Source organism: Loxodonta africana, chromosome 24 (assembly GCF_030014295.1).
Source record: "Loxodonta africana isolate mLoxAfr1 chromosome 24, mLoxAfr1.hap2, whole genome shotgun sequence".
Classification (NCBI taxonomy): domain Eukaryota; kingdom Metazoa; phylum Chordata; class Mammalia; order Proboscidea; family Elephantidae; genus Loxodonta; species Loxodonta africana.
In genome coordinates this window covers 32624725-32652220 of record NC_087365.1, presented here as the reverse complement: position 1 = coordinate 32652220, position 27496 = coordinate 32624725, and the positions used below count along the sequence as shown (strand labels likewise).

The 27496-nt window shown below is 48.8% G+C and overlaps 1 protein-coding gene across 3 annotated transcripts; it reads left to right on the top strand.

The window, feature by feature from the left end:
- SNTA1 (syntrophin alpha 1) lies at positions 1 to 23858 on the top strand. 3 transcript variants are annotated; one of them, XM_064275980.1, is made up of 8 exons: positions 1 to 325; positions 3676 to 3861; positions 15119 to 15323; positions 19302 to 19509; positions 19613 to 19743; positions 21762 to 21979; positions 22647 to 22845; positions 22946 to 23858. In XM_064275980.1, the coding sequence occupies exons 1-8, from the start codon at positions 16 to 18 to the stop codon at positions 23022 to 23024; spliced, it is 1536 nt and encodes a 511-aa protein (XP_064132050.1). In that variant the 5' UTR covers positions 1 to 15; the 3' UTR covers positions 23025 to 23858. The 3 variants fall into 3 exon arrangements, with proteins under 3 accessions (XP_064132050.1, XP_064132049.1, XP_010589918.2); XM_064275979.1 differs by having other exon boundaries at positions 19302 to 19401; positions 21762 to 21958; positions 22658 to 22845; positions 22946 to 23759; XM_010591616.3 differs by having other exon boundaries at positions 21762 to 21958; positions 22658 to 22845; positions 22946 to 23748.
- The last annotated feature ends 3638 nt before the right edge of the window (positions 23859 to 27496 follow it).

Genomic DNA, 27496 nt, shown 5'->3' with positions numbered 1-27496 from the left:
GCCCCGGAGGCGAAAATGGCGGCAGGCAGGCGCGCGCCGCGCACCGGGCTGCTGGAGCTGCGCGCCGGGGCAGGCTCGGGGGCCGGCGGCGAGCGGTGGCAGCCGGTGCTGCTCAGCCTGGCGGAGGACGCTCTGACCGTGAGCCCCGCCGACGGCGAGCCCGGCCCCGATCCCGGCGCCCCGCGGGAGCCGGAGCCCGCGCAGCTTAACGGCGCCGCTGAGCCGGGCGCGGCGCCCCCGCAACTGCCCGAGGGGCTCCTGCTCCAGCGGCGCCGCGTGACAGTGCGCAAGGCCGACGCCGGTGGGCTGGGTATCAGCATCAAAGGTGGGCGCGGTGGCACAGAGGGCACAGGGTCGTGGTGTCTGTGGGGCCGCCGGAGGCGCAGGGGTCGTGGGAGCTGGCGGCTCACTGAGGACATGGATTTGGAGGCCTTCAGTCTGAGGGAATGGGGAATCTGAGGGAGCTGAGGGAACCCGGGGCATGCGGAGCACCAAGGTCGGACACTTAGAGCCCCTGACAGTGCAGGGGGGGTCGTCAAGGACCGGAGGTCTCAGGTGTCAGAGAGGGCTAGGAGCGCACCAAGGACATGTGGGTGGGGAGTTCTGTGTGGAGACATAGGGACCTGAGGAGGGCAACTAGCATGGGCACCAAGGACAAGAGGGGCACCTGGAGAGCAGAGGGTGGAGAAAGGCGAGGCCTCGGACACTACTGGGGTGGTGAGGGGGAGTCCCTGAGACATCACCAAGTGGGGGCAGGGCATGGGGTCTGGGAAGGACAGGGGCAGAGAGCAGACAGTTGGTGGAAACACAGGCTTCAGTCACAAACGGGGCGCCACAATGGACCTAGAAATCTGAGGACACAGGAAGGCTGTGCACCTAGCCAGGGGGCCCTGACCTCTGGGCTTGAATCCTGATCCGACCCTCCCCACCTTGCACAGGATTGACAGGGGCAGACCCAGAGTTGCTGCTCCTCTGTGAGCTCCCAGCCCCCAATACTGACAGCCTTCTTTGGGGCTCAACCAGATTCCTTTTGAGTCCAGGATCTGCTGTGTGAACTTAGACAAGTCACTTCCCATCTCTGGACCTCAGTTTTCTCAACTGTATAATGAGGATAATGATAGGGTTGTGATGTTTCTTTGAGACCAGATGTCTAAAGTGTTCACCATGGCAGCACATAGTAGGTGCTTGGTTAGTTACTGCTGTTAGATGAGAGGAAAAATGGAGGCCAGAAGAGACTCCAGAAACAACTAACCATGCTGCTTAAAATAATCCCTGCATACCTTCAGCTGCTGTGCTCACCATTCCTGCCTGTCTGTTTCTTAGGGTTCCAGCCCCCGTATCACCCGAATGTGTACTGTCCTCTCTGTTCATTGGTGCCTTCAGACCCTTTGGCCGGGGTGTGGGTATGAGGATGGAGGTGAATGCCACCATTGAGTGCCAGGTACTGTAGGCTCAGGATCTACTACATCCTGACGACAGTGATGAAGGGAAGGGAGTATAACCCCCATTTTGCAGGTGAGGAAACTGAGACTCAGAAGGTGAAGCGATTTTCCCAGGGTCACACAGTGAATAGCTGAGATTTAAACCTCAGTTATGAGGCTACCGTCTCCCTGCCTCCTGCTCCACGTAGGGAGTGCCCATTAGCATTGTTTCTTTCCTGTGGAAGGGTAAGTCCCCAGGCACCCAACAGTGGGTGTCTAAAAGAAGGGAGTGGGGAAGCCAGGGAGCAGGCACTAGCTTTGCCCCCAAATCCCAGCATGGCATAGGGCAAGTGGGCCAATCCAAAAATTGTACGCTCAGTGTGTCAGAGAAGGAAGGAACTTAGAGTTTATATAGAGTTCCATTTCTCAGATGGACAAACCAAGACCCAGAGAAGAACAGAGGCTTTCTAAGGTCACATACAGTTACTCCCTAGTTCCATGCTTCCGGGTGGGTAGGAGGGTACTTTTAGGAGGCTCAGGGTAAGTACTAGTTCCATCTAATTCCTGTGGTTGCCATGGTGACTGCCCTTCTAGGGTCCAGTGCAGCTGCAGGCAGCCAGGAATGATCATGGCTTCAAACTGGATTAAAATCCCTAGTTTCAGGTCAGAGAGGTGCCCCCCGCCAAAAAAAAAAAAAAAAACACCAGTTTTGGTCAAGTCCAACTCACAGTGACCCTATAGGACAGGGTAGAACCACCCCATAGAGTTTCCAAGAAACACCTAGTAGATTTGAACTACCAACCTTTTAGTTAGCAGCTATAGTTCTTAACCACTATACCACCAGGGTTCCCAGGTCAGAGATGGCAGCAAAGATAGAAAGCCCTTCCTCTCCTAGACCTCAGTCTGAGCAGTTTGACAGGTAAACTCTTGGGCTTGTGTGGAGGGTGGAGAAGCGTTCCAGTCCCAGGTCTGCCACCAGCTTGTTTTGTGTTTGGAATAAGGACCTCCTTTCTTTGAGCCAGAGCCCTGGTGGCACAATGGTTAAGAGCTCGGCTGCTACGCAAAAGGTTGGCAGTTCGAATCTACCAGCTGCTCCTTGGGAACACTGTGGGGCAGGTCTACTCTGTCCTTAGGGTTGCTATGAGTCAGAATTGACTCAGTGGCAATGGGTTTGGTTTTTCTTTCTTTGGGCCACTAGTTCCTCATTTTCAAAACTCTGGGGATGGACCAGGAGTGTGATACCTGAGAACCCAGCATACAGTCTACTATAGGGTTAAGAATGTTGGATCTAGAGCCAGCAGACCTGGGTTCAAATGCTGGCTCTGCCACTTACTAGCTGGGTGAACTAAAGCAAAGGGCTACTCTCCATACCTCAGTTTTCCTAAGAGCAAATTGAGGGTGCCTGTGTGATAGGGCTGTTGTGAAGATGTGCCGAGATGACATTTAAACGATTTAGCACAGTGCCTGGCATGTGGTACTGTGAACTAATGTGAGCCATTACTACTATTTATTTTAAAAGAGCATTTAAGAATTTAGCAATAAAGGAATTCAGTAAAAACTGTTGGCTTCTTTTGCACCAGAGATGCAATTCAGACAGGCTTTTGAAATGTCTACGTTTTAAGGCATTGGTTTTCAACCTAGGTCCTGGATCAAAATGCTTTCTGAATGCTGAAGAGGTCCTTTGGGGCTATAGGAATAGCTGACTTCTATCTTAACTGCAGACTTGAGGGTATCAGTGGATTACCTCATTGTGGGAAAATGGTTTAAAATCTAAAATAAGAAAAAGTGATTGAGGCACCTTGTAAGTTGTTTAAACACTGATGAACACCCAAACAATTTAGCCAAATGATCCAGGGACCAAACTATAAACCAAAAAACAAACCCTTGCCGTCGTCTTGATTCCGACTCATAGCGACCCTATAGGATAGAGTAGAACTGTTTCACAGTGTTTCTGAGTGGCTAGCGGATTTGAACCACTGACCTTTTGGTTAGCAGTTGTAACTATTAACCACTGTGCCACCAGGGCCCAGACCAAACTATGAACATTATGAATTCAGAACACGACTTGTGTAGTATTGGTTGTGTCCCAAACTTCTAAGGCTCTTTCCTGAGATTCTCTTTACTCTCTCATTCCCCCTTTTCCAGCATTGGGCTGAGCACCAAGAGGGGCCTTCAGTCAGTACTTTTGCCTTGATGTGACTCCTAAGCATTGGAGAGTATGCCTCAGTTTCTTCTTCCTTCTGTGCTTTTGCAGGGGGCCGGGAGAACAAGATGCCCATTCTCATTTCCAAGATATTCAAGGGACTGGCAGCTGACCAGACAGAGGCCCTCTTTGTGGGGGATGCCATCCTGTCTGTGAATGGAGAAGACCTGTCCTCTGCTACCCACGATGAGGCAGTTCAGGCCCTGAAGAAGACAGGCAAGGAGGTTGTGCTGGAGGGTAAGCATTGGGGTCCCCAGGGCACAGAGGGGTGGATGGGGGTGTTTAACTTCTTCCCTGCCTCCCCCAGGCCTGAGTGGAGGCTGAATGGTGGACAGGGTTGAAAGCAGAAACACAACATGAGGACGAGCCTGGAGACAGGATAGGATGGTGGAGGGGGAGCCAGCACAGAGCCACACAGACCTGGATTTGCATTTTCTCTCTCCCACTCACTAGCTGTATCGTCTTGGACAAACCTCTTCATTTGCTTGATCCTTAGTTTCCTCCTGTGTGAAAGAGGGACATAACTCCTACCTTGCTGGGCTGTTATGAATAGGACAAAAGGTAGATTACAGGATCTGCCACCCAGTGAGTGACTCAGGGAAGGAGAGGGGCAGGGACCAGGGAGGGAGCAGCCAGGGTTCTTTCCTGAGGAGCCTGGAGGGCCTGAATTCCAGGTTCTTCTAGCACCCAAAAACCCGGAGACCTGTCCTCCTTTGGGAGGGGACTTGACCTTATGTAGCAGGGCATCAGATCCTTCCAGTGAGGATCAGAGCGGAGTTTGGGGAAAACCTTGGTGGAGGGGTTGCTTTCCTGTCTCCTCAGTATGTGACTCTTGTCTCAGGGTGAGACCCTTGCCTTCTCTGGGCCTCAGTTTCCTCATTGGTTGTTTTAGGCCTCCTGCTATGTTTGTCCCACATCCTCCTTTTGCTGTCTCCCTTAGGAGGTTTCTGCTTTGCTCAGCCCTTTCCTCACTCCACTCTGTCAGCTTTGGAAGCTTGTGGGGGGCCTGAGGAATGTGCCTTTGGCTTGTGGCCCAGAACAGGCACAGGGAGGTGGCGGGGGCTGACAGAAAATGCTGTGGCCAGCAGAGCCGCTGAGCTGAGTCACAGGCACAGATCCTGGTAGGTGGCCTTGGTTTCCCCAAAAGGGGTCTCCAAGAGGCCATAGAAGCAAACAGGCTCCAGGTCCTTAGGTGACCCTGGAGACCAGGGTGGACGGGGTCTCTGTCCACTTGCAACTGGACCTGCACTTGTGCCCCAGACCTCAAGTTCCTCTCAGTTTTATTTTAATTTTTGCGTTCTAGGTAAATCTGGAAACCCTGGTGGCGTAGTGGCCAAGAGCTACGGCTGCTAACCAAAAGGCTGGCAGTTCGAATCCACCAGACACTCCTTAGAAACCCTATGGGGCAGTTCTACTCTGTTCTATAGGGTTGCTATGAGTCGGAATCGACTGGATGGCAATGGGTTTTTTTCTTTTTTTAGGTCTATTTATTTAAATTTCACAGCTGCATTTTTTATTTATATTTTTAAAAAGGCTGCCTCTAGAGTGTTGGTCCCTAAAAGCTTAAGTATATCAATTGTATTTTAAAAGCAAAGTTAATATCAGGATCATACATAAATGATATGCGTATAAACAAAAAACCAAACCCATTGCTGTCAAGTAATTCGACTCATAGCGGCCCTGTAGGACAGAGTAGAAGTACCCCATAGGGTTTCCAAGGCTATAATCTTCACAGAAGCAGACTGCCACATCTTTCTCCCACAGGTAGCTGGTGGGTTCAAACCATTGACCTTTTGGTTGGCAGCCGAGCGCTTAACCACTTTGCCACCAGAGCCCTTGATATGCATGTAAGAGGCTTTTTTTTCCTCCCAGATTCCTGATTACTTTGATATTTATAGCCGGTAATGCAGTTTGAAACAGTTGAAATTCATTGAAATTTCCTATTTTAGTCGATTTGAAAAGCTCTTTTAGTTTTTGCTGTTTGAAAGGTTAGTTTATAAATGGTAAAATTTCTACTGTAGACACATTTCTAATCCACACTGTGGTCCCCCTCAAATCTCTCCCGCCGTCTTCAGGTTGAGAATGTTCTGTATGGGTTCTCAAAGGGCTTTATCATCCTATGAAGGTAACAAGTCTGAGTATTAGATATTTGAAGCATCTCCTGGCTTTAGAAAGCCTTCCCTTTAATGCATACTCTCCCTCCCTCCCTCCCTAAGCCAAGAAACATTTACAGACACTACGTGCCTGGTGTGGAGAACACTGGGGTCAGAAGCTAAACCAGACCCAGGCCCTCTCCTAAAGGAGCTCACTGTCTGGTGGGGGAGACAGTGTATAAACATTGTCTCCTCCATACAAACTTACAAAAAAAAGTTCCTAAAAGCCTGTCTCTTATATCTTGAATCTCTATTTGGCTTTGGGCAAGACCCTTGCCTTCTCTGGGCCTCAGTTTCCCTTTCAGTTAGAGTTAGGCTAGATCAGAGATGACCACTAGCTTTCATTTTGAATGTCAGCTGCACTGGTTGCTACTAGAAGTTCCATATTTGGGATTGGGAGGCCTTGTCTGGGCTCAGCAGAACGGGGCTGGAATTGATTAGTAACATCTACCAACGATGCAGTAGGGAAGAGAAGACCCTCCCAGGACTGAGGGTCTCCAGCTGTTATGGTCTCTGAGGCTTTTCACAGGGCAAGATCTTTCCTTGGTAAGCCTTGCCCCAGGCTTCAGATGGAGCCTGGCCCCCATCTCTTACCCAGCACAGGATTTGGCGTATAGTTGGCACTCGACTCCCAGCTTTCCCCTCCCACTTACATACAATTGGTATCATCTCATCCTTACACGTGTGGTAGCATTCTCCAGGGAAGCCACCTTTGTAGGAAGCTTTTAAACTGCAATTTCAGTGTCTTTAATAGGGCTCTTCAGATTCTCCACTTCTCACGTGAGCTTTGGTAGTTCGTGTCTGTCTTTCAAGGAATTTGTCCATTTCATTTAAGTTGTCAAATTTATTGACATAAAGTTGTTCTTAATCTTCCCTTATTATCCATCATTTTGGGTAAGAGCCCTCTTCTAGTTTCTTTTTATCTTGCCCTCCCTTTATTCTGCTCTACTTGGCTGTTTCAAGGGGACACTCAGCCTAGTGGGGGAGATAGCTGAGTGAACGTGACAGATCACCAATGTCACAGTTGCTGAGATGAGAGTCAGTCCACGGATCAGAGGAGACAGTGGTCACTTCTGTCTGGGTGGCCCAGAGGAGGTGATGCTGGTACTTATTGATGAACAAGAAGCAGAGGGGTGAAATGACCTGACTTACCAGACGAATTGCCTGGGAAGGAATTCAGCATGATTATGAGCCTATGGCATGAGGAAGGGCCTGGGGAAAGAGGAGGCTATCCAGACTGACAGATGCTACAGGATCTTGAATGCCAGGCTAAAGGACTTTGGACCTTCTCTGGAGGAAAAAAGGGAGCCATTAAAGGATTTTCAGCAGGGGTGGAGCATGCTCAGATCTGGGCTTTAGCAGCATCAGCCTGGTTTGGAGGAAAGCAAAGTGAATGGAACAGTGACAGGAAGGAAGCTGGGGCCAGGAACAGGAGGGCGATGATTGGTGGTCTGACCTAAGTGGGCATGGATAAGAGGAGCACCTGGAGGTTGTAGCCTTCTTATTGGGTTTCCCCTGCTTTTTCTTAGTTGAAGTCTCTTTTGAGCCAGTCTCCTGATCCCGCAGGCTTGTGAAAGGAGGTGTTTCCACACAGGGCAATAAAGGAGGTGGGGAGAGGGAACTGGGGTTAAGAATCTCTAAATTTCAGGGGAGAGCTGAGGAGTCTGGAGGATGGGGGGGGGTGGCGGAACTGGGATGTTGAGTTGTGGCTGGTCTTCGAGACTTTGGGGGTTTCTGCAAAAGGTTAAGGCCTGGCAGCTGCCCCAACCAGGAGCCAGGGCTCCTGGGAGAGTTTCTGGGCCTGGGCTCCACCCCATATAGCCTCCCCCGCAACCCCGCCCCACCTACCCGCTCTTGCCTGCTCCCCAGGACCAAATCACTGGCCACATTGTTCAGAACCTTCCCTCCCCCACCCCACTCCTGAGCCACCTCATAGGGGCTGTGGAAGGGTGGCTTGTACTTTAGATGTGAACTTGGCAGGGCAGCTGGGCATCTTTCCCAGGGCCTGGGGCTCAATGGATACAAAGCCCCCTGAGAACGTCCTGAGGAACAGGGGTCATCAGCAAACTCTGGGTGCCAGCCAGAGCCCCACTTCTCTGACCTAAGTCAAAGACTCAGCTGGGCCTCAGCAACCCCAGCCTGCCTTCTGGAGCTTTCTTCTGCTGCGTCAGGAGTTCACACAAATGTCCCGAACCTGTTCCCAGGCATAGGGATGTGTCTGTAACAAGTCTGGGCCCAACCTGGCAGCTAGCACGCCTGTCTGCTGCTTAGAGAAACCCGTTGTGTTGGGTAGGCCTGGAGCCAGGGCCAGCCTGGGCCCTTGGAGACCAGGCCTGGGGGAGGATGGAAGGACAGCCATGAAGAAAATCATCTCCTCATCCCCATCCCTGGTGTGGCTGGCAAGCCTGTGGCAATATTATGCCTGTGATGCATTAAAAAATAATGTTAAGGGACAGTAAAACTGAATAAAATCAATTTTAGTACCTTGTAAACAAACAAAAAAACCCACTGCTGTCGAGTCGATTCCGACTCATAGTGACTCTATAGAGCTGCCCGATAGAGTTTCCACGGAGCGCCTGGTGGATTTGAGCTGCCGACCTCTTGGTTAGCAGCCATAACTCTTAACCACTACACCACCAGGGTTTCCTAGTGCCTCGTACAAAGCGGGAAAGGCACATACCACACAAAGAGCAGACTTTTAAAAGATATAGGCGTAGAATAGGATGTACATAAATACACACAATAAAAGGCAGCATCCCGTTGCCATCAAGTCGATCCCAGCTTATAGCGACCTTATAGGACAGAGTAGAACTGCCTAGGGTTTCCAAGGAGTGGCTGGTGGATTTGAACTACTCACCTTTTGTTTAGCAGCCAAGCTCTTAACCACTGTACCACCGAGGCTCCAAGAGGCAGCATAGAGTAATACATATTGCTATAATTTCCATTTTACAGACAAGGAAAGTAAGGTTTGTTAAGGATAAGTAATTTCCTTCAAGCCATACAACTAATAAATTGGCAGAGTCAGAATTCAAACTGAGATCTGTGGTTGTAGACCACTACAGCCTCAGTCTTGGATAAAACCTACCTCTCATGGTGTTTGCAAGATTAAAGAATAACGAGTGTAAAGTGCCAAGACCAGCGTCCATAGAAGGCACCTAATAAATGGCATCTATTATTTATTTGTTTTTTATAAGGATGAAACAATGCATGTGAAGTGCATGGCATAATATCTTCAACATGGCAAACACTCAATAAATGTCAGCTTTATAGTCATCGCCATCATCATCGTTTTCTCCAGTAAACTAGACGCACTTTGAGGGTAGGGACCATGTGTAGTTTGTCTTTGAGTCCCCAGGGCTGTCACTGAGCCCAGCACCCATTAGATTTTGGTAAGTGTTTGGGGAATGGTGGCTAGGGTGTATCTTGGACCCTTTCTACTTTACCTTTAACCTCATCAATTGCAGTTGAAGTTCCTGAATGTTAAGATGGGGACCAAGGCTCAAGCTGGGCTGGACAGACTCCTAAGACTGTGAGTCTGTTATGAGTCCTTAGAACTCTGAGGCTCAAACCCACTCCCCCGCCAGTTCCTCCCCTGGGTGATGGATGCTGTCAGGTGTCCTGCCTGCAATTTTGCTCAATGTGTCACCACTGTCAAAAGTGGGCTGTCATTAGTGAATGCAGCTTATCTGGGCCCACCCTGTTCAGTTTAGCCAAGTGAAGCCCGGCCCCAGAGGTGCCTGCATGACTCCTGTCCCAGGAACAGAGGTGTAAATGGAGCCCCCAGTCGAGTCCTCCCATGGCCACAAAGACCTGCTGTTTGAACCACTGTTCTCAAGAAAACATTTATTTGGCTGCGCACGTACCGCTCCGGACAGTGTGACTCCCCACAGACAAAACTTGGCTTAGTCTAGCCTGGCCTGTTCCCTGGACCTTGATTAAAATGCCCGTGGGGCTCTGGAGGCAGGCTTTCGCCTTAGTTAGCTATGTGACTCTGGCTGCTGCTCGTGGTCACGGAAATAGCAATGATATTGATGATACTGATAATAATAGCAAGGGCAGCACCTGCTGATTTTGTGCTCCAACAATATGCCAGGCACTGTGCCAAGTGCCTTCCATATGTTATCTCATTGAATCCTCAAAAGCACCCTGTGAATTAGATACACTATTTATCCCATCATACAGATGAGAAAACTGCACCTCTGAGAGGTGAAATCGCTTGCCTAAGGTCACACGGAGATGGGATTTAAGCTCAGATCTGTCAGATGCTGAAACCCTTGTCCTTAAATATTTATATTGCACTGCAAGTCATGTCACTTTTCTAAGACTCAGTTTATTCACCTGTTAAACAGATATATTGATGCATCTCCCTGAATTGGTGAGTTGTAGGTGAGGGAGTACTTGGGAGAGGTGGGCCTGATGCTTGGTATATAGTAGGCACTCAAATGCTTCTTTCTCCCTTTACTAAGATCCTACAGCCCCAAGTCTAGGCTTTTTGCATTGATAGGGGCCTTATCTCTGAATCCTGGCTTGGATGGTTTGGAAAGTGGTGGTATATTTTTGAAAAATAACCTAGATTTTTTAAAAATTTAAAAGATAATGTATAATCATTAAATAAAAGAAAACAGTGTAAAGCCATTATTTTCTTATAGAGATAACCACTGTGGATATTTTCTCACATTTTTCTTCCAAAGAATTTCCATATTTGCTTTTATCACTTAATAAAGTTGAGGACATCTCTCCAACTCAGTACAGGTAGCTCTACCCGATTCTTTTCACACTTGAATAATACATCATTATTGAGATTCATTTATCTATTTATCAAGTATGTATTGAGCATCTGCTCTGTGCCAAGAATTTATCTAGTCACTGGGAATACAGCCATCAACAAGACTGAGTGGTCTCTGCCAGTCAGGGAGCTGGCATCTTATGTTTCTTAGCCCCTAGACAAGGGCAGGGAGCCCTCATGGTGCAGTGGTTAAGTGCCCGGCTGCTAACTGAAAGGTCGATGGCTCGAACCCACCAGCTGCTCCGTGGGAGAAAGATGTGGCAGTCTGCTTCCATAAAGATTACAGCCTTAGAAACCCTATGGGGTAGTTCTATTCTGTCCTGTAGGGTTCCTATGAGTCAGAATCGACTCTACAGCAATGGGTTACTCAAGGACAGGGAGGCATTGGTGGTTCAGTGGTGGAATTCTCACCTTGCATGAGGGAGACCTGGGTTCAGTTCCTGGCCAATGCGCTTCATGTACAGCCTCCACCTTTCTGTCAGTGAAGGCCTGGGTGTTGCCCTGCTGCTGAACAGGTGTCAGTGGAGCTTCCAGACTAAGACAGACTAGAAAGAAAGGCCTGTTGATCTACTTCTGAAGATTAGCCAGTGAGAGCCATATGGATAGTAATGGTTTGATCCACAACTCATCAAGGGTATGGCAAATGACAGGACAAATGCTTCATACCATGCACGAGGTCACCATAAGTTGGGGGCCAACTCGATGGCAGCTAAGAACAACAACTTAAGGACATTTAAACTGTTTGCATTCCTAGGCAATGGTGCCATGACCCCTGTGCACATGTGTGCACATTTATCTGAAGCGTGGTTTCTGGAAGGAATATTGTTGGGGCAAAGGATTCACATGCCTTTAGGATCTTAATAAGTGGTACCCCTGTACTGCACAAGGGTGTGGTAAGGTGAGTTTTTATCCCCCAAAGTGTGGAAGCCCAGGCCCTGCTGGCTAGCCCTGCTGCAGGGCCTGCCAGGGGCCAGGAGCTATTTATAGTCCAGCCTTGCTGGACCAGCAGGACCTTAAAGGTCATTCGTTCCAGAACTCATTGGAATCCCAAGCCCTCTCCACACCATCTGGGGTGGGCAGGCTGGCAGCCTTGGCTTGAATCTTCGCAATGCTTTGCCAGGAGGTGGCATATCAGTACCTATTAGATAGGTGAGGAAACTGAGGCTCAGAGAGACTGGGACTTGGCCAGACCAGATAGCAAGTGACATGGCTTGGACTCAAATCCTTGTCTGTCTGCCACCACATCCTGTGCCCATCCTGTCATTCTGTCATACTGAGAGCGGCAGAGGGATAATAACCACACTAGTATTTATTGGCTATTACTGTGCCAGACACAGCAGAGGGCTTTAGATGTATTGAATCTTTCAAAACTCTGTGAGGTAGGTATACTTTTACTCCCATTTTATAGATGAGGAAATAAAGGGTCACAGAGGTCAAGTCACTTGTCCAAGGTCACACAGCAAAGCAGCTAAACCCAAGCCTGCTGCCCTCCAGAGCCCACATTCAGTGCTCTCTCTCCAAGCCAAGAAGCCCCAAGCCCTCGATGTTCATTTATTTAATATTTTTTTCATTTGCTGATCCCTGGTTTGTCACCCTGGTGGTGCAGTGGTTAAGAGCTGTGGCTGCTAACCAAACGGTCAGCGGTTCAAATCCACCAGGCACTCCTTGGAAACCCTATGGGGCAATTCTACTCAGTCCTGTAAGGTTTCTATGAGTCGGAATCGACTCGATGACAACAGGTTTATTCTAGATGGTTGGGGTACTATAGCGCACAACTGATCCCTGCCCAAGGCCATTGACTAGTAACCAAACGAATATACCAAAAAATCAAAAACCAAACCTGTTGTTGTCGGGTTGATTCCAACTCATAGCAACCCAATAGGACAGAGTAGAACTGCCCCATACAGTTTCTAGGGAGGGCCTAGTGGATTCGAACTGCCAGCCTTTTGATTAACAGCCACAGCACTTAACCGCTACACCACCAGGGTTTCTAAGAGTGGCAGTTATAGGTGAGGTTCTACCAGATCGCTGGATTCAAAGTCCAGAGTGCTAACCATTACACCATAGAACCAAATGGATATAGATCAGGTAATTTCAGGCAGAGGTAAGTAAGTGACCACCCACTGAACAGACAAGGAACAGCTTGAGCTTAGAGGACAGGCTTCCTCTCAGCCAAGGCTCAAAGCCAGGACATTCATTCACGAACATTTATCGAGCACTGGGATAAGTACTGGGTACTGTGTTGAGCCAAATCATATGTGTCCCTTCTCTCTGCCACATATATGTCACCCCCCCAATTGAACTGGGCCAGGCGAATGGTCCCGCCCTGTTTCTGTTCCTTGTGTTTCTAGTGGAATCTATTCCTGGCTTCTTGCAGCCAGGACCAGGTCTGGCTTCCCTCTTTGGCAGAGCTGATGGTCCCTAGGTGTCGGGGCTCCTGGAAGGGGTAGGGTGTCCTGTGTTTGTTTGTCTCAGCTTCTTTAAGGAGGAAGGGCCCATGTGTCACTGCTTTACCAGGCTCCTGGCCGGGGCTTGGCTGGGGGAGCGTGTGGATACCAGCTGGGCCTGTCCTTGGAGTCTCAGAAATGTTGGCCACAAGGTCGTGGTCATGCCCTCTGCTCTCAGGCCACAGCTGTTGGGCAGCCCCACCCTGCATGGTCAGGTGACTCAGGCAGACATCAGAGCAGGGAGGAAGCCTCAGAGCCGAGCTATTTATGGCTAGACTCTGGGACCCCCCAAGACCCCGCCTTCACTCTGGAACACACTGCTTGGCTTGTGAAATCCAACCCCTGTTTCAGGCACCAGCTGGTATCTTGTCCATTTATAGCATGTTCCTGTGGGAAAGAAGGAGGGCCCAGCTCTGGGACAGCCTGGGTGAGCAGGGGCTCCAGCAGTTTCTTTGACTTCCAAATTGACCCATGTTCGTTTGCTGAGCTTGTAGGATACTAGGCCCCCACTAGATTCTGGGGACACGGAGATGATTCAGATGAGGTCCCTGCCCTCACAGTGCTCCTTACCAGGTGGGGGACACAGACTCAGACACAGACAATTACAGGGAAGTGGGACCCAGGGGACTGTAGGGGTGATGGGTCCAGCCTGACCATCAGGGCAGGCTTCTTAAAAAAATTTTTTTTTTTTTTAGGCTTCTTAGAAGGGGTGATATCTGAGCTAATCCAGGTCTCCTAGGCTGTGGCCCCTTCTTGCTGAATGAGACTGTTCGGTCCTGGTATTCATTTCTGCACTCACTGAACACCAACTCTGGGTTCAAATCAAGCCCAGTCTCTGCCCTCTAGGAGCTCCCAGTTTCCTGGGGGAGATAGCCTTAGACACACACAGTCACAGCTGAGTTCTAAGAAGTATGGGCAAGGGAGGCTGATAGGTAAGAAACTCATATTCCTCAAGTCCCTACTATGTGCCACATCGTCTCATTTAATTTTAACATCTCTCTGAGCTAGATATTATTATTCTTTTATCAACTAGCAGACTGAGGCCCGGAGAGGTAAATTACTTTGTTCATGGTCACATAGCTAGAAAGTGCTGGAGCTGGTACTTAAATCCAATAGTGTCTGACTCCAAATTATGTACTAAGGACACCCCATGCACAGGGAACAGCATTGTCAAAGGTGTAGAGATTTGGAAGCTCATACAGCTTCTGAGAGCTCTGAGTAGGTCAGTATGATTGGACTAGAGTATGGCAGGAAGTGAAGCCAGAGAGGTGGGCAGGGCCCAAGGCCTGGAGGGCCTTAAAGTCAGGTGAAAGGTGCTGGAGAACCAGAGCAGGGATCTGAGCAGGGACTGGGTATGGCTAGTTTTAGTAGGAAGAGGTATCTGTTGCACCACTGGCGGGGGGCTGTCTTCATTTGCCTGAAACATGGTTTCTGGAAGGGATATCGTCAGATAAAGGGTTCACACGCATTTAGGATCTTAATAGCCGGTGCCCTTTGTACTGCACAAGAGTGTGGTATTAGGATGCTTTTGGCTGCAAGTAACAGAAACACAATTAAAAAAGGCTCAAATATTGAAGAAATTGTGTTATATTCCAGACAAGAAGTCTTGAGGCAGGGTGGCTCGGAGGCCGGCTAATCTAGGGGCTCATGGTATCATCAAAGACCTGGGTCTGTCCATCTTTCTCCTTCCCCATCAGTATGTGGACCCCAACCCTGTGGTCAAAAGGTGGCTATTTCTTTGGGACAAAGTCCTCTCCCTGCAACATCTAAAGACTGGTGGAGAGGAAAAGTGGAGGAAGGCTCAAACAACACTTCTGCTTGCTTGATTAGAACTTAGTCACATGGCTACACCCAGCTGCAAAGGGGCCTGGGAAATGCAGTGTTTCTTCCAGGTGGCCATGTGTCTATAAATCAGGGGAAAAGTGAGAGAGTGGATGTTGGCAGGCATCTAGTATTTCCTAACACCCTGTCATGTCAAAGATTTTATCCTGGAGGAAGATAGTGAAATTAGACATAAATTAAACTCTTACTGAATTAGTGGCAATTGTGATGTGTGCTGCATGGGACTCCATGTCACAGTGGTAACTGCTGACCTCTCCCCTGAGCAGTCAAGTACATGAAGGAGGTCTCACCACATTTCAAGAACTCTGCTGGTGGGACCTCGGTCAGCTGGGACTCGCCTCCTGCCTCACCCCTTCAGCAGCAGTCTTCCTCCCCTGGCCCCCCACTCCGGGACCTCAGTGATGCCAAACATGTGTCTTTGAAAATGGCATATGTCTCAAGGAGGTGCACCCCCACTGATTCAGAGTCCAGGTAAGACTGGGACAGGGAGCAACTCAGACACGCCGACACCCTGGAATTAGGCATTGGGGCCAAAGGAAGGATACCTCTGTATTGTAAATGACCAGCGCAATGCCAGAATGTAGTAGGAACCTAAGAAATGTTTGTTGCATGATTGCAGTTATGGGAGTGATAACTGGTCTGCTTATCTCTTCTTCTACTTGGAAGTTTACATCTGAGGGAGACTTTGGTGAGGATCCCTGGTTTCCAGCCCCAATTTTCCTTGGATTAGCCCTTTTTCCTCATTAAACTTTAGATTCCCTATTGTGAAATAAGGTTGTTGGGCTCAATGGTCCTGTAAAGTCTCCTCTAACTCTGATTGATGTTCTGAGGTGTCTGGTAACATTTGTATCAGGGCCAGGAAGTTAGCATTCCTCACATCTGAGCAGCCCTTAACAGTTCATTCATAATAAGGTTGATACCAGCTAAGATTTATTGAGGAGCCCCTGGGTGGCGCAGATGGTTCAGCACTTGACTGGCAGTTTAGACCCACCTACAGGTGCCTCAGAAGACAGGCCTGGCAATATGCTTCTGAAAGGTTATAGACTTGAAAACCCTGTGGAGCAGTTCTACTCTGCATACATGGTGTTGCCATGAGTCGGAATTGACTCGATGGCAACTGCCAACAATAACTGGGTGTAGCGTGCCTTCCTGTGCAATTTCATTTAATTCTTACAGCAACCCTATGAGGACATGCCATTATTTCACTCCCAGTTTAGAGATGAGGACGTGGGCTCAGCGAGACGAAGTAACCTGCCTGAGGTCACGCAACTAGGAAGAGGTGAAACCTGCCCCATTCCACATGGCCCTCTGTGCTTTAGAAGTTGCAGGATGCCTAAGTGATAGTGGTGGTTGAATGGAATATATGTTGGTCAAGTGGGCTATGCTGTGTTGGGGTGGTGTTTATATGGTATGTGCATAAAAGGCTTGTCCGGTGGGTCCCAGTTCCAGCCTAGGTTCAGTGCCAGGCAAATGCTCAACATCAGTTGGGAGGATTGGTTAATGTCCACCATCCAAATTTCTTGGCCTTACTTGATGCCCCACCCCAGTCTGCCCCCATGAGGCATGAACTAGTGTTTCACAGGTCACTTAGAGCTGCTGTACTGAAGGGACCGTTTGTGTTGGGAGAAGGCGAGGTGGGTATTAGGCCTTCCTGAGACTCACAGAACCTTAGGTTAATCACGGTTGCTAGCCTGATTCCAGACATCAGTTGAAGCATGTGTGTGCCTGTATTTCTATGTGTATGCACCTGGAGATGGCATGTAAATGAAGTGTTTGTATATGTGAGCGTTTGCATGTGTATGGATGTAGATTTTGTGCATGTGTCCCTATATGTTAATATTTGTATGTATATGTGCACATGCATGTATGCATGTGTGCTTGAACATATGCATACTGTGTGTGACTACATGTGTAACCTGAATATAATTGAGGTTCTGTGTGGCCTGCTGTCAGCACAGTATCCCAAAGGGACACAGCCTGGCAGCCAAAATGTAATGACAATATTTCAAACTTTTACTTAGTGTTAGAATTGCATTGGGCTGCAAGTATCAGAAACCCCAACAAGCAATGGCTTAAATAAATGAAGAGTTTTATTTTTCCACATGTTTAAAAAGAAGTTCAAGGGTCATCTGCACAGGCTGTTAGAGCTGCCCAAAGATGCCATCAAGGAACCAGGCTTCCAATTTCCTCCTCTGCTATCTTTGTGTGAATGTTCTTCATGGAGACAGGATGGCAGCTGTACCTCCAAGCATTGTATCCATGTTTCAAACAGGTAGACACTAAAGGCAAAGGGATTTTTCTCTATTTTGGTTATCTATTGCTGCATGACAAACCATCCTAAAACTTAGTGTCTTAGAAAATAACTGTTATTTCTTACTTCCGCATTCTGGCTGGCTCAGCTGGCCAGTTCTGTTCTATGTGGTGTCTGCTGGGGCTGGAAGTCCAAGATGGCTGCTTCATCCACCTGTCAGGCATCTCAGCTGAGATGGTTGGGACAGCTAGGGATGGGCTGACCATTCCTCTTTCCATGTGGCCTTTCCACAGGGCTAGCTTGTGCTTCTTCATAGCATGCTGATCTCAGGGTAGCTAGACTTTTTTTTTAGTGTTCGAAAGTTTATCACTTATTTATTTTTTTAGATAATATTTTATTGTGTTTTAGGTGAAAGTTTATGCAGCAAATTAGGTTCCCCGTTAACATTTTTTATACAAATTGTTCTGTGCAATTGGTTACAATTTTTACAATGTATGAGCATTCTCATTTCCGTTAGGTTTGTTCTGTTTCTATTGATTTAGTTTCCCTTCCCCTGTGTGCCTTCTTGTCTTTGCTTCTGGTGCATTTTGACCATTTGGTCTCCTACAGTTAATTGTTTAAGGGAACACATTACACATGTGTGATATTGTTAATTTTATAAGCCAATCTATTATTTGGCTGAAAGGTGACCTGCAGCTGCAATTCCAAGTTCAAAGGTTTTCTTAGGGCAACAGCCTTGGGGGTCATTCTAGTCTCTATTGGTCCAGTAGGTCTGGCCTTTTTTTAGGAATTTGAGTTTTGTTCTATATTTTTCTCCCATTCTATCTGGGACCTTCTATCGTGTCCCTGGTCAGAATGGTTGATAGTGGCAGCCAGGCACCATCCAGTTCTTCTGGTCTCAGGTTGACAAGAGGCTGTGCTTTGTGTGTAGACGTCTTGTATGTTGTTGTTCTTAGTTCCCTTCTAGTTGACTGACGCGTGGCAACCTCTTGTATAAGGAGTGAAAGGCTGCTCAGTCCTGTGCCCTTTGCGTGATGGTTGGTATATTTGGATCCACTGTTGTGGCTATCGTGTCAGTCTGCTCACTGAGGGTTTCCTTTATTTTGCTGACCCTCTATTTTACCAAACATGATATCCTATTCCAGTGATAGGTGTTTCAGGACTTCTTAAATAAAAAAAAAAAAAATTAAGAGTGGCTTGGAAATCCCATTATGTCACTTCTGCCACATTCTGTTTGTCAAAGCAACTCACAAGGCCAATCCAGATTCAAGGGGAGGAGAAACATGTTCCACCTCTTGATGAGAGAGGTGACTATGCAGACAGCGAGGGATGGCTCTGATGGAGGCCATCTTTGGAGACTAACTACCATCCTAGGAAAGATCTACCTTTCTTTCTGAAAGAGACACCCTCTCCATAGGGAAGGGACTTCTCTTTATATCTCATTGGTCAGAACTGAGTCACATGGCGAAGGGAGGCTGGGCATTAAGGTATTTTGCTTCCTGGTTCTGTAGTAGAGGCAGGTAAAGGTGAAGGGGTTGGAATGGTTGTTATATGATCATCGTCTGTCACATTCTGTCTCTTACAGAAATGCCAAAGGGGAGTGGACCCTTAATTAATGCCCACAAAACGTTTTGAAAAGCATCTCTCCCCGTCACTACTCCTCTTGGTACTTCTTTGAAACTCTTTCCCCCACACTTGCCTGCAGGGCTTTTTTGTCTTCCTGCCTTCTCCTTGCTTCACTCCCCCAGCTCTTTGTTATGTAGATCAACTTGGCCTCTCAGACTAGTTTTTGTTTTCTATTTCTTCTCCCAATTAGTACAGTACTTTGGTTCTGTGCAACAAAGGAGAACCTGACAGCTGGCCCAGCAAGAGAATCCTTCCTCTTAGAAACCAGGAGAAAAGGGCGAGATTATGAATCCACACACAGGAATAATTTTGGCCCCTATCACACATGTCACATGTCTCTGAGTACTTGTGTGTATATGCATGTGTTTGTGTGTATTATAGTCTCTGGGCCCTAGACCTGATGAGGCTTCATCAACTGTGGCTGGAGTCCCAGTGATAAGCGTAGCTCCTGATTCTCTCTTGGACATCCCCTGTGGTTTGGGGTGGGGTAGGGTTTCTTGGGCCAGATTTCAGGGCTGGGCAGCTGCAGCTCAGTGGATAGGCCTTCCTCTGTACAGTATTTGTGCCTGCAGGTATCTGGAGATCTGTTCTGCTGATGGCCAAGACACTCTCTTCCTGAGAGCCAAGGATGAGGCTAGCGCGAGGTCATGGGCAGCTGCTATCCAAGCCCAGGTCAGTGCTCTGATGCCCTGGGTCAAGGATGAGCTGCAGGCACTGCTGGCAGCCACCAGCACAGCTGGGAGCCAGGACATCAAGCAGATCGGCTGGCTGACTGAGCAGGTGCTTGTTGGGTCTGGGACTTATCTCTCCCTTTCCTCCCTTCCCTGGCTCTCTGACTTCTCCCCTCCCCACCCCTCCTTACTGCTGCCTTGCCCTCCTGCAGCTGCCCAGCGGGAGCACAGCACCCACCCTGGCCTTGCTGACTGACAAGGAGCTGCTTCTCTACTCCTGTCTCCCCCAGACCCGTGAGGCCCTGAGCCGACCGGCCCGTACTGCTCCGCTTATCGCCACCAGGTATCCACAGGCAAAGTGGGGGTCTTACCCAGAGCTTGGCGGGGTTTCTCCAGATAGGCCTCAGAAGCTGGGAACTCCTGCCCCATTCTGCTCCTGAGTTATTCCTCAGGTCACCTGGGCCAAGACCCTACCCTGTCTGGGCCTTGTTTTCCTCATCTGTGAAATGAAAGCTTGGAACAGAAGGACGTGAAGTCCCACTAGTCACTCATTCATTGATACGTACTCTCTGCCCAACTTTGTGTTGCATGGTTTGGGGGACATAACGCTGACCCCAGTAGTCTCTGCCCTCAGGGAGCATCCAGTCTGGTGGGGGAGACAGACCCAGAAACAGCCATTATAGCGTAGGCTTGTAGGAGCCCCTTAACTGCCTGGCCTGGTTGGCGAAGGCTTCAGGGAGGAGGTGACATTTGAGCTGGACTTTGATGGACGTCGAAGTTTGCTACTTCAGAAAGGGTAGAAGAGGATAACAGGCAGAGAGAACAATATGTGCAAAGGCACTGAGGCATGAAGAGCTCTAGTGTGTTCATGGAGCTGTGAGTGTGGTATAACCAATGTGTAGAATCCATGCAAGAAACGGAGAGAAATGAGACAGGCAGTTGGCAGGGGCCTGATCTTGCAGGGTCTTGATTGCCTGATTAGGAAATGTTAGCTTTATCTTAAGAGCTGTGAAAAATTCGAGAGTTTAAGCAGGGGAGTGAGGGGACTCTGGTTGTGTCTTAAAAGAATCCTCCCATGGCTGCCTGCCACGTGGAGAATGTGCTGGAGGGGACAGGATGGAAGTTGGGAGGCTGCTGCAGCCGTGCAGGCAACTGGAGAAGTGGGCGGGGGTGGCTGGAGGTAGCAGATGGGCAAGAAAGACTACATTTGCTTTGAAGAACACATGGGTGGTAAAATTAACAGGATTTACTGCTTGCCAGATGAAGAGGGTGAGGGAGACATCGGGATAAAGAGATGAACGGGAGGTTTGGAGCTTGTGCCTGAGTGGGCAGTGGGACTATTCAGGGAGTGGTACAAAGGGAGGAGGCTGGAGCAAGATGCTGAGTTGAGTCCCAAGTGTGTGGGGGATGGTTAGGGGCTTGGAGCCAAAACTTGGGGACTCACGGGTATGTAGCACAGGGCTGGAAAATGGGACAGAGTGTCAGCAGCAGCTCCAAGGGGAATGAGGCTATAGGAGGGAGAGTGTATGGAATGAGGAACAAAGAGGGTTAACTAAGGACCAGGACTCTGAAGCCTCCTGCCCAGAGACGGATAGTGAGCTGCCCAAGGCTACACAGCAAATGAGTGTCAAGCTGCAGGTTTGGAGTCTTTATTACACCTGTGTCCCCATCCTAGGCTGGGCTTTGGGCCTCAAACACACCAAACTGCTGGATTGCCTATGTAATCAAGTGACTCATTAATCCAGGCCACAATATTTATTGAGCACCTACTATGTACCAGACATTGCTTTAGTTACTAGGGATGCAGTGGTGAAAAAAACAGAAACAGATTTCTACCTTAGCTGACGTTCTAGTGAAAAGGACGGTTAAAAACGAACTGAAAGAAAGAAATAAAAAGTGTAATTTCTGGTGCCATGATGAAAAATAAGGCTAGTGAGTGACAGGGCTGCTATTTTATTTTTTATCCAGATCAAAGTCCTTTTTTTTAAATTGTGCTTTAAAAGAAAGTTGACACGGTGCTATTTTAAACAAGGAGGTCAGGGAAGGCTTCTCAGAGGAGGTGACATTTGAGCAAAGGTCTGAAGGAAGTGAGGGAGTGAGCACGTACAAAGGTGCTGAGGCAGGAATGTGCTTGGTGTTTTCTGGAACCCCAGAGAAGCCCAGCAGAGGGAGTGAGGGGAGGGTGGCAGGAGATGCCAGTGGCAAGGTCTCTGCTGTGTCAGTCAGTGCCCACCTGGAAGCCCTATCCCCTTTAGGAGGTAAAAGGTTCATGGGGTCTTTCCCCAGGCCACCTCCCCTTCATCCAGAATTGCCTTCCCCTTCCTGAGGCCTCACACTTAGCCCTCTGCCCCCCACCCCTAGGCTGGTGCACTCAGGCCCCTCCAAGGGCTCAGTGCCCTACGATGCAGAGCTGTCTTTTGTCCTGCGCACGGGTACACGCCACGGTGTGGACACTCACCTGTTCAGCGTGGAGTCACCACAGGAGCTGGCTGCCTGGACCCGCCAGCTGGTGGATGGCTGTCACCGGGCCGCTGAGGGTGTACAGGAAGTATCTACAGGTAGGCTGGGTGGATCTGGGGGTGCCTCTTAGTAACGAGCCTCTCATCCTTAGAAGCATTCAAGTTTCCTTCTTTAGGGCGCTTCAGAAGGAGGGATGGAAAGTGGGGTTGGGGGCCACTGAAGGTCCTATGTTTTGGTGCCTCTTTTCCCTGGGGTATTTGTAGTCCTGGCTTTGTGATTCTGCTGGTGAGGATGTTAGAAATGGCCCTTGGGGTAATGTTGCCAGATAAAATACAGGACACCCAGTTAAATTTGAATTTCAGATATCGATACTTTTTTAGTATAAATATTTCTAAATTATCTGTTGTTTATCCAAATTTTAAATTTAACTAGGCACCCTAAATTTTTATTTGCTGAACCTGGCAATTTTACGGGCCATGCTTAGCGGGTCTGCTGATGTCATTATGGGAAGTGGGTTCCCTGTCCATGGCAGATTTTTCAGCTCCTTTTTTCCATTTTGGGGTGCCACTGAAAGTGGGACTGAAGTGGGGTGTGGGTTCTCTAAGGACCTTCTTTTGGTATTTCAGGGTGGGGATGACTCTATGCCAGGTAGATGCGCAGATGTCATGACAGTGAACCTCCCATCCCTGGTGGTAGTCAAGCTCCCACATTGTGGAGCTGCCAGTCAGGGGTTGGAGGTGGGACTTGGGGTCTCTGAGGTACTGACTGGTGTCTGTGCCCACACGCCTTACCCACAGCCTGCACATGGAACGGTCGTCCCTGCAGCCTGTCCGTGCACATTGACAAGGGCTTCACGCTATGGGCGGCTGAGCCAGGTGCGGCCCGAGCAGTGCTGCTCCGGCAGCCCTTTGAGAAGCTGCAGATGTCCTCGGACGATGGTGCCAGTCTCCTTTTCCTGGACTTTGGGGGCGCTGAGGGCGAGATTGTGAGTGGAGGGTGCCCTCCATGCCCTGGGGTGGGAGGCTGTGCTGTCCTGGAGACCAGGCTGGACCGGGCCCCTGACCTTCTTTCCATCCACCCTGCAGCAGCTGGACCTGCACTCGTGCCCCAAAACCATGGTCTTCATCATCCACTCCTTCCTCTCGGCCAAAGTCACCCGCCTAGGGCTCTTGGCCTAGAGGTCACTAGATGCACCAGCGTTGAAGAGGGATGCCCACCACATGGCCTGACCTGGCCCTCTGCCAACTGCCTGCTCACCACTGGGCTGAGGAAAACGAGAGGAGAGAAATAAGATTTGCAGAGAACCAGCCCGGAAGGGAGGCTAGAATGGCCTCAGGGACTGGGATCCAGACCCAGGACACAGCGGCCCCTGCCCTCTGACCTGTGACGGGTGGCCTCCTTGCTGCCCCCTCCCCAACAGTGCCTTTTGCAGAGAGATATTTTGTGTATGCAGAAGCCATTCTGAGTCTGGGGCCTGCCCCCGTGGGGATCCTGACCCCAGCCAACAGCTGCCAGGCCTCCCGCAGGCCCCTAAGCCATCCCAGAGGCCCCTTCTGAAGCTGGGGTCCCTTGGGGTCAGCAGCAAGAGAAGGAGGAGGAGCCTTTCTGTTCATTTTTTCCTTCAGCCCCACCACCTTGGGGTGTGTTTTTCTCTTCATCCTCTCTCTTTCCTCCTTACTCTTGGGTAAATAAACAGCCTATGAACACACAGGCAGCCGGGCCAAGTGTCTGTGGTTTGTGCCTTGGCCTTCAGGCCCTGCGGTGGCCTCTACAGTGTCAACATAGACCAGACTCAGGACTGGGGCCCCTTTCCCTGGAGAAAAACAGGCCTTTAACCACAGAGCCAGAAAGAGAGTATATTAGTTGTCTATTGTTGTGTGACATAACCAACCAACCAATTGCCATCAAGTTGATTCCTACTCACGGCAACCCCATGTGTGCCAGAATAGAACTGCACTCCACAGGGTTTTCAGTAGCTGATTTTTCGGAAGTAGATCGCCAGGCCTTTCTTCCAAGGTGCCTCTGGGTGGACTTGAACTGCTAGCCTTTCAGTTAGTTAACTGTTAACCGTTTGTACCATTCAGGGACTCCATCATGTGATATATTACCCCCAAATTTAGCAGCTTAAGACAACAACCATTATCTCCCAATTCCTGTGGGTCAGGAATTCTAGAAGGGCTAAGTTGGGTTATCCTTGTCTCAGGGTCTTTCATTAAGTTGCTGTCAAGATGTCAGTTGGTACTGCAGCCATCTGAAGGCTTGATTGGGATTGGAGGATCCACTGCCAAGAAGCCTCACTCACATGGCTGATGGCAGGAGACTTCAGTTCCTCGTCACATGGACCTAACCATACAGCTGTCCGAGAGTCTTCAGGACGTAGCAGCTTCCCTCAGAGACAGTGATCCCAGAGAGAGAGCAAGGAGGAAGCCACAGTGCCTCTTCTGACCCAGTCTTGGAAGTAAGATGCTGTCATCGGCTATATTCTATTTGGTAGAAGCAAGTTACTCAGTTCCAGCCTACACTTACGGGGAGTAGAATTAGGCTCCACCCCTTGTAGAGAGGCATGTCAAAGAACGTGTGGACATATTTTTAAACCACCACAGACCTTGTTTCTGCAGGAGGGAGGATGACTAGAATGTGCTTTGGAAGCTGTATGTGCTGGCTGGATGTGATCGAGCCACAGTTACGATTTCCTGCTTGCCTACATTGTCCAGAAAGTCACGATGATGATAGTTACGGTAGCTAACGTTTAAAGAACACTTACGCTCGGCCAGGAACTGTGTTAGACACTGTAGATTGTGATTATCTCATTGGATTCTCACCACACACCTCTGTGGTGGCAAGATTATCTCCATTTCACAGATAAGGACGCTGGGACTCAAAGGGAAAAGGGACTTGCCCAAAGTCACAGCTCAGAAGTATCTGGGTTGGCATTCAGACAAGGTCTGTCTGACTCCAAAGCCCTTGTTCATCTTAGAGACGTTCTGGTCTTGCACTATCCAACAGAAATAGGGTGTGACCCACATGACACCAGTTGCCATGGAGTCAATTTTGACTCACGGTGACCCCACATGTTGCAGAGTGGAGCTGCTCTCCATAGGGTTTTCAAGGCTGTGACCTTTTTTTAAAAATTTTATTGTTGAGAATATACACAGCAGAACACACACCAATTCAACATGTACAATTCCGAGAAGGCTGTGACCTTTTAGAAGCAGATCTCCAGCCTTTCTTCTGAGGCACCTCTGGGTGGGTTTGAACTGCCAACCTTTCGGTTAGTAGTCACGTGCTTAACCTTTGTGTTGTCTAGGGAGTCATGTGAGCCACATGTAAAGTAGTAAATTTTTTAGTAGCCACATTAAAAAAAAAAGTTGAAAATAATTAAAAAAATATTTTTATTTATGGTAAAAATACATCTAACAAAACATTTTCCAATTCAACAATTTTCACATGTATAATTCCGTGACACTGATTACCTTGATTACCTTCATCATGTTGTATGATCATTACCACTATCCTTTTCTAAATCATTCCACCACCGTTAACAGAAACTCAGTGCCCTCTAAGCAATGACTTTCCCTTCCCCCCTCTCTTCCACCCCTGTTAACAGGTCTCTACATTTGCTTATTTTAATAATATATTTTATCTAACCCACTATGTAGAATAAATTATCATTTCAACATATAATCAGTAGAAAAATTTGCTAACGAGATGCTTTACATTCTTTTTTTCAGAGTAAGTCTTTGGAGCCTGGTGGTGCAGTAGTTAAGAGCTCAGCTACTGACTAAAAGGTCGGCAGTTGGAATCCACCAGCTGCTCCTTGGAAACCCTATGGGGCAGTTCTGCTCTGTCCTATGGGGTCGCTATGAGTTGGAATCGACTCAAAGGCAAAGTTTTTTTTTTTTTTTTTGGGTTTAAGTCTTCAAAATCCAGAGTGTATTTTATACCTACAGCACATCTCTATTCAGATGTCCAATTTTAATTAATTCTAGATCTGCATTTAGATTTCATAAAATTTAGAGTTGAAAAAAGTAGATTCACGTACCCAAGTTGTTCCAAACCTACTAAAGTTTTCCAACAATTGCATTGAGTATCGGTTTGCAAATTTAAAATTAAATTTGAAAAACTCAGTTCCTCATTTACAGTAGCTGCATATCAAGTGCTGAGTAGGCAAGCGTGGCTCGTAGCTATTGTATTGGACAAAGCAGTTCAGATGGAACCTCCTCATAAGGAAAGCAAGGCCCAGATGAGAAGGGACTTGGAACCATACAACGACCCAGAGCTGGTCCTAGAAACCAGGTACTAGAAACTTGGGGGAATGGAGATAAATGGCTATTCCAGGCCTTTCTCATCCAACCACCCACCTGCTGGCACCTGAGAAATGTTTAGTGCACACCTGCTATGTGCTCGACCTTGGGGCCAGAGCTGATGTAACCGAGAGCAAGACTGAGGGTCCCTGTCCTCGGGAAGCTGACAGGTCAGGGGAAAGAAATTCATCAGAAGATCCCATGATCGAACGTGTGATTTCAGGTTGGGCAGACGCGTGGAGGTGGCAGAGCGCTCAGCGGGGGCCTGCCCTGGCCTGGGGGCTAGGAAGGTCTCTCTCAGGAGGAGACCCTGCAGCTGACACCCACCTGAAGGAGCTTTAATCCGCTGTTGCTGTTAGCTGCCGTGGGGTTGATTCCGACTCCTAGCGGCCTCACGTGTGCAGAGCAGAACTGCTCCGTAGGGTTTTCAAGGCTGTGAGTTTTCAGAGGCAGATCACCAGGTCTTTCTTCTGAGGCATCTCTGGGTGGGTTCAAACTGCCAGCCTTTTGGCTAGTAGTTGAGCACTCAACCATTTGTAGCACCCCGGATTTCCAATAATGTTATGTGATAAAAAAAAAAAACCAACCCTAATCCCCGTGGCTATAGCAAAAAGCATTTATTTTCATGCTCCTGGGGCTGCAGTGGAAACCCTGGTGGCGTAGTGGTTAAGTGCTATTATGGCTGCTTCTTGGAAACTCTATGGGGCAGTTCTCCTCTGTCCGGTAGGGTCACTATGAGTCCGAATTGACAGCAATGGGTTTGGTTTGGTTTTGGGGGGCTGCAATTTGACTGCAGGTTGATTATTATAAGCTGGTCTCGCCTGGTTGCTTTGCTTCAGGCTGTGGATTGGGCTCAGATCTGCTCTATGTTCCTTCTGGAGCTCAGGGTGAAGAGGCAGCAGCTCTGGGACCGTGATTTTCTCATGGTAGATGGCTGGAGTGCAAAGAAAGGCAAATGGCACAAGTACATTTACATCCTAGGCCAGCATGATACCCACTCTTCATCCATTGGCCAAAACAAGTCATACAGCTGAGCCTGACATCACTGGGGAAGGCAAACACAGTGGGCCCCCAGTGGGAGGGGGAGGGGATTGAATAATTGCTCAGTATAATTAGAACTGTCAGAAACTAGTAGGAGTTAATCAGGTGGAAGGCAACTAGCTTCCCAGGCAGAGAAACCCAGGGGAAAGGCCCTGAGGAGGATGGAACAAGGGGTTTTTGGAAACATGGGTTCTGAAAAAGGACCCTTGTGGTTAAAATGTGGTGGTTGATGGGGAGGATGGTGGGAGATGGCCCCTGGGGCTCATGTGGGTTGGAGTGGGTGCATGGCAG

Coding starts and splice junctions, on each gene's coding strand:
- SNTA1 (XM_064275980.1), top strand. CDS start 16: ATGGCGGCAGGCAGGCGCGCGCCGCGCACCGGGCTGCTGGAGCTGCGC. Junction 3,862..15,118: donor CAAGGAGGTTGTGCTGGAGG/GTAAGCATTGGG, acceptor TCCCCTGAGCAG/TCAAGTACATGAAGGAGGTC. Junction 21,980..22,646: donor TAGGCTGGGTGGATCTGGGG/GTGCCTCTTAGT, acceptor GTGCCCACACGC/CTTACCCACAGCCTGCACAT.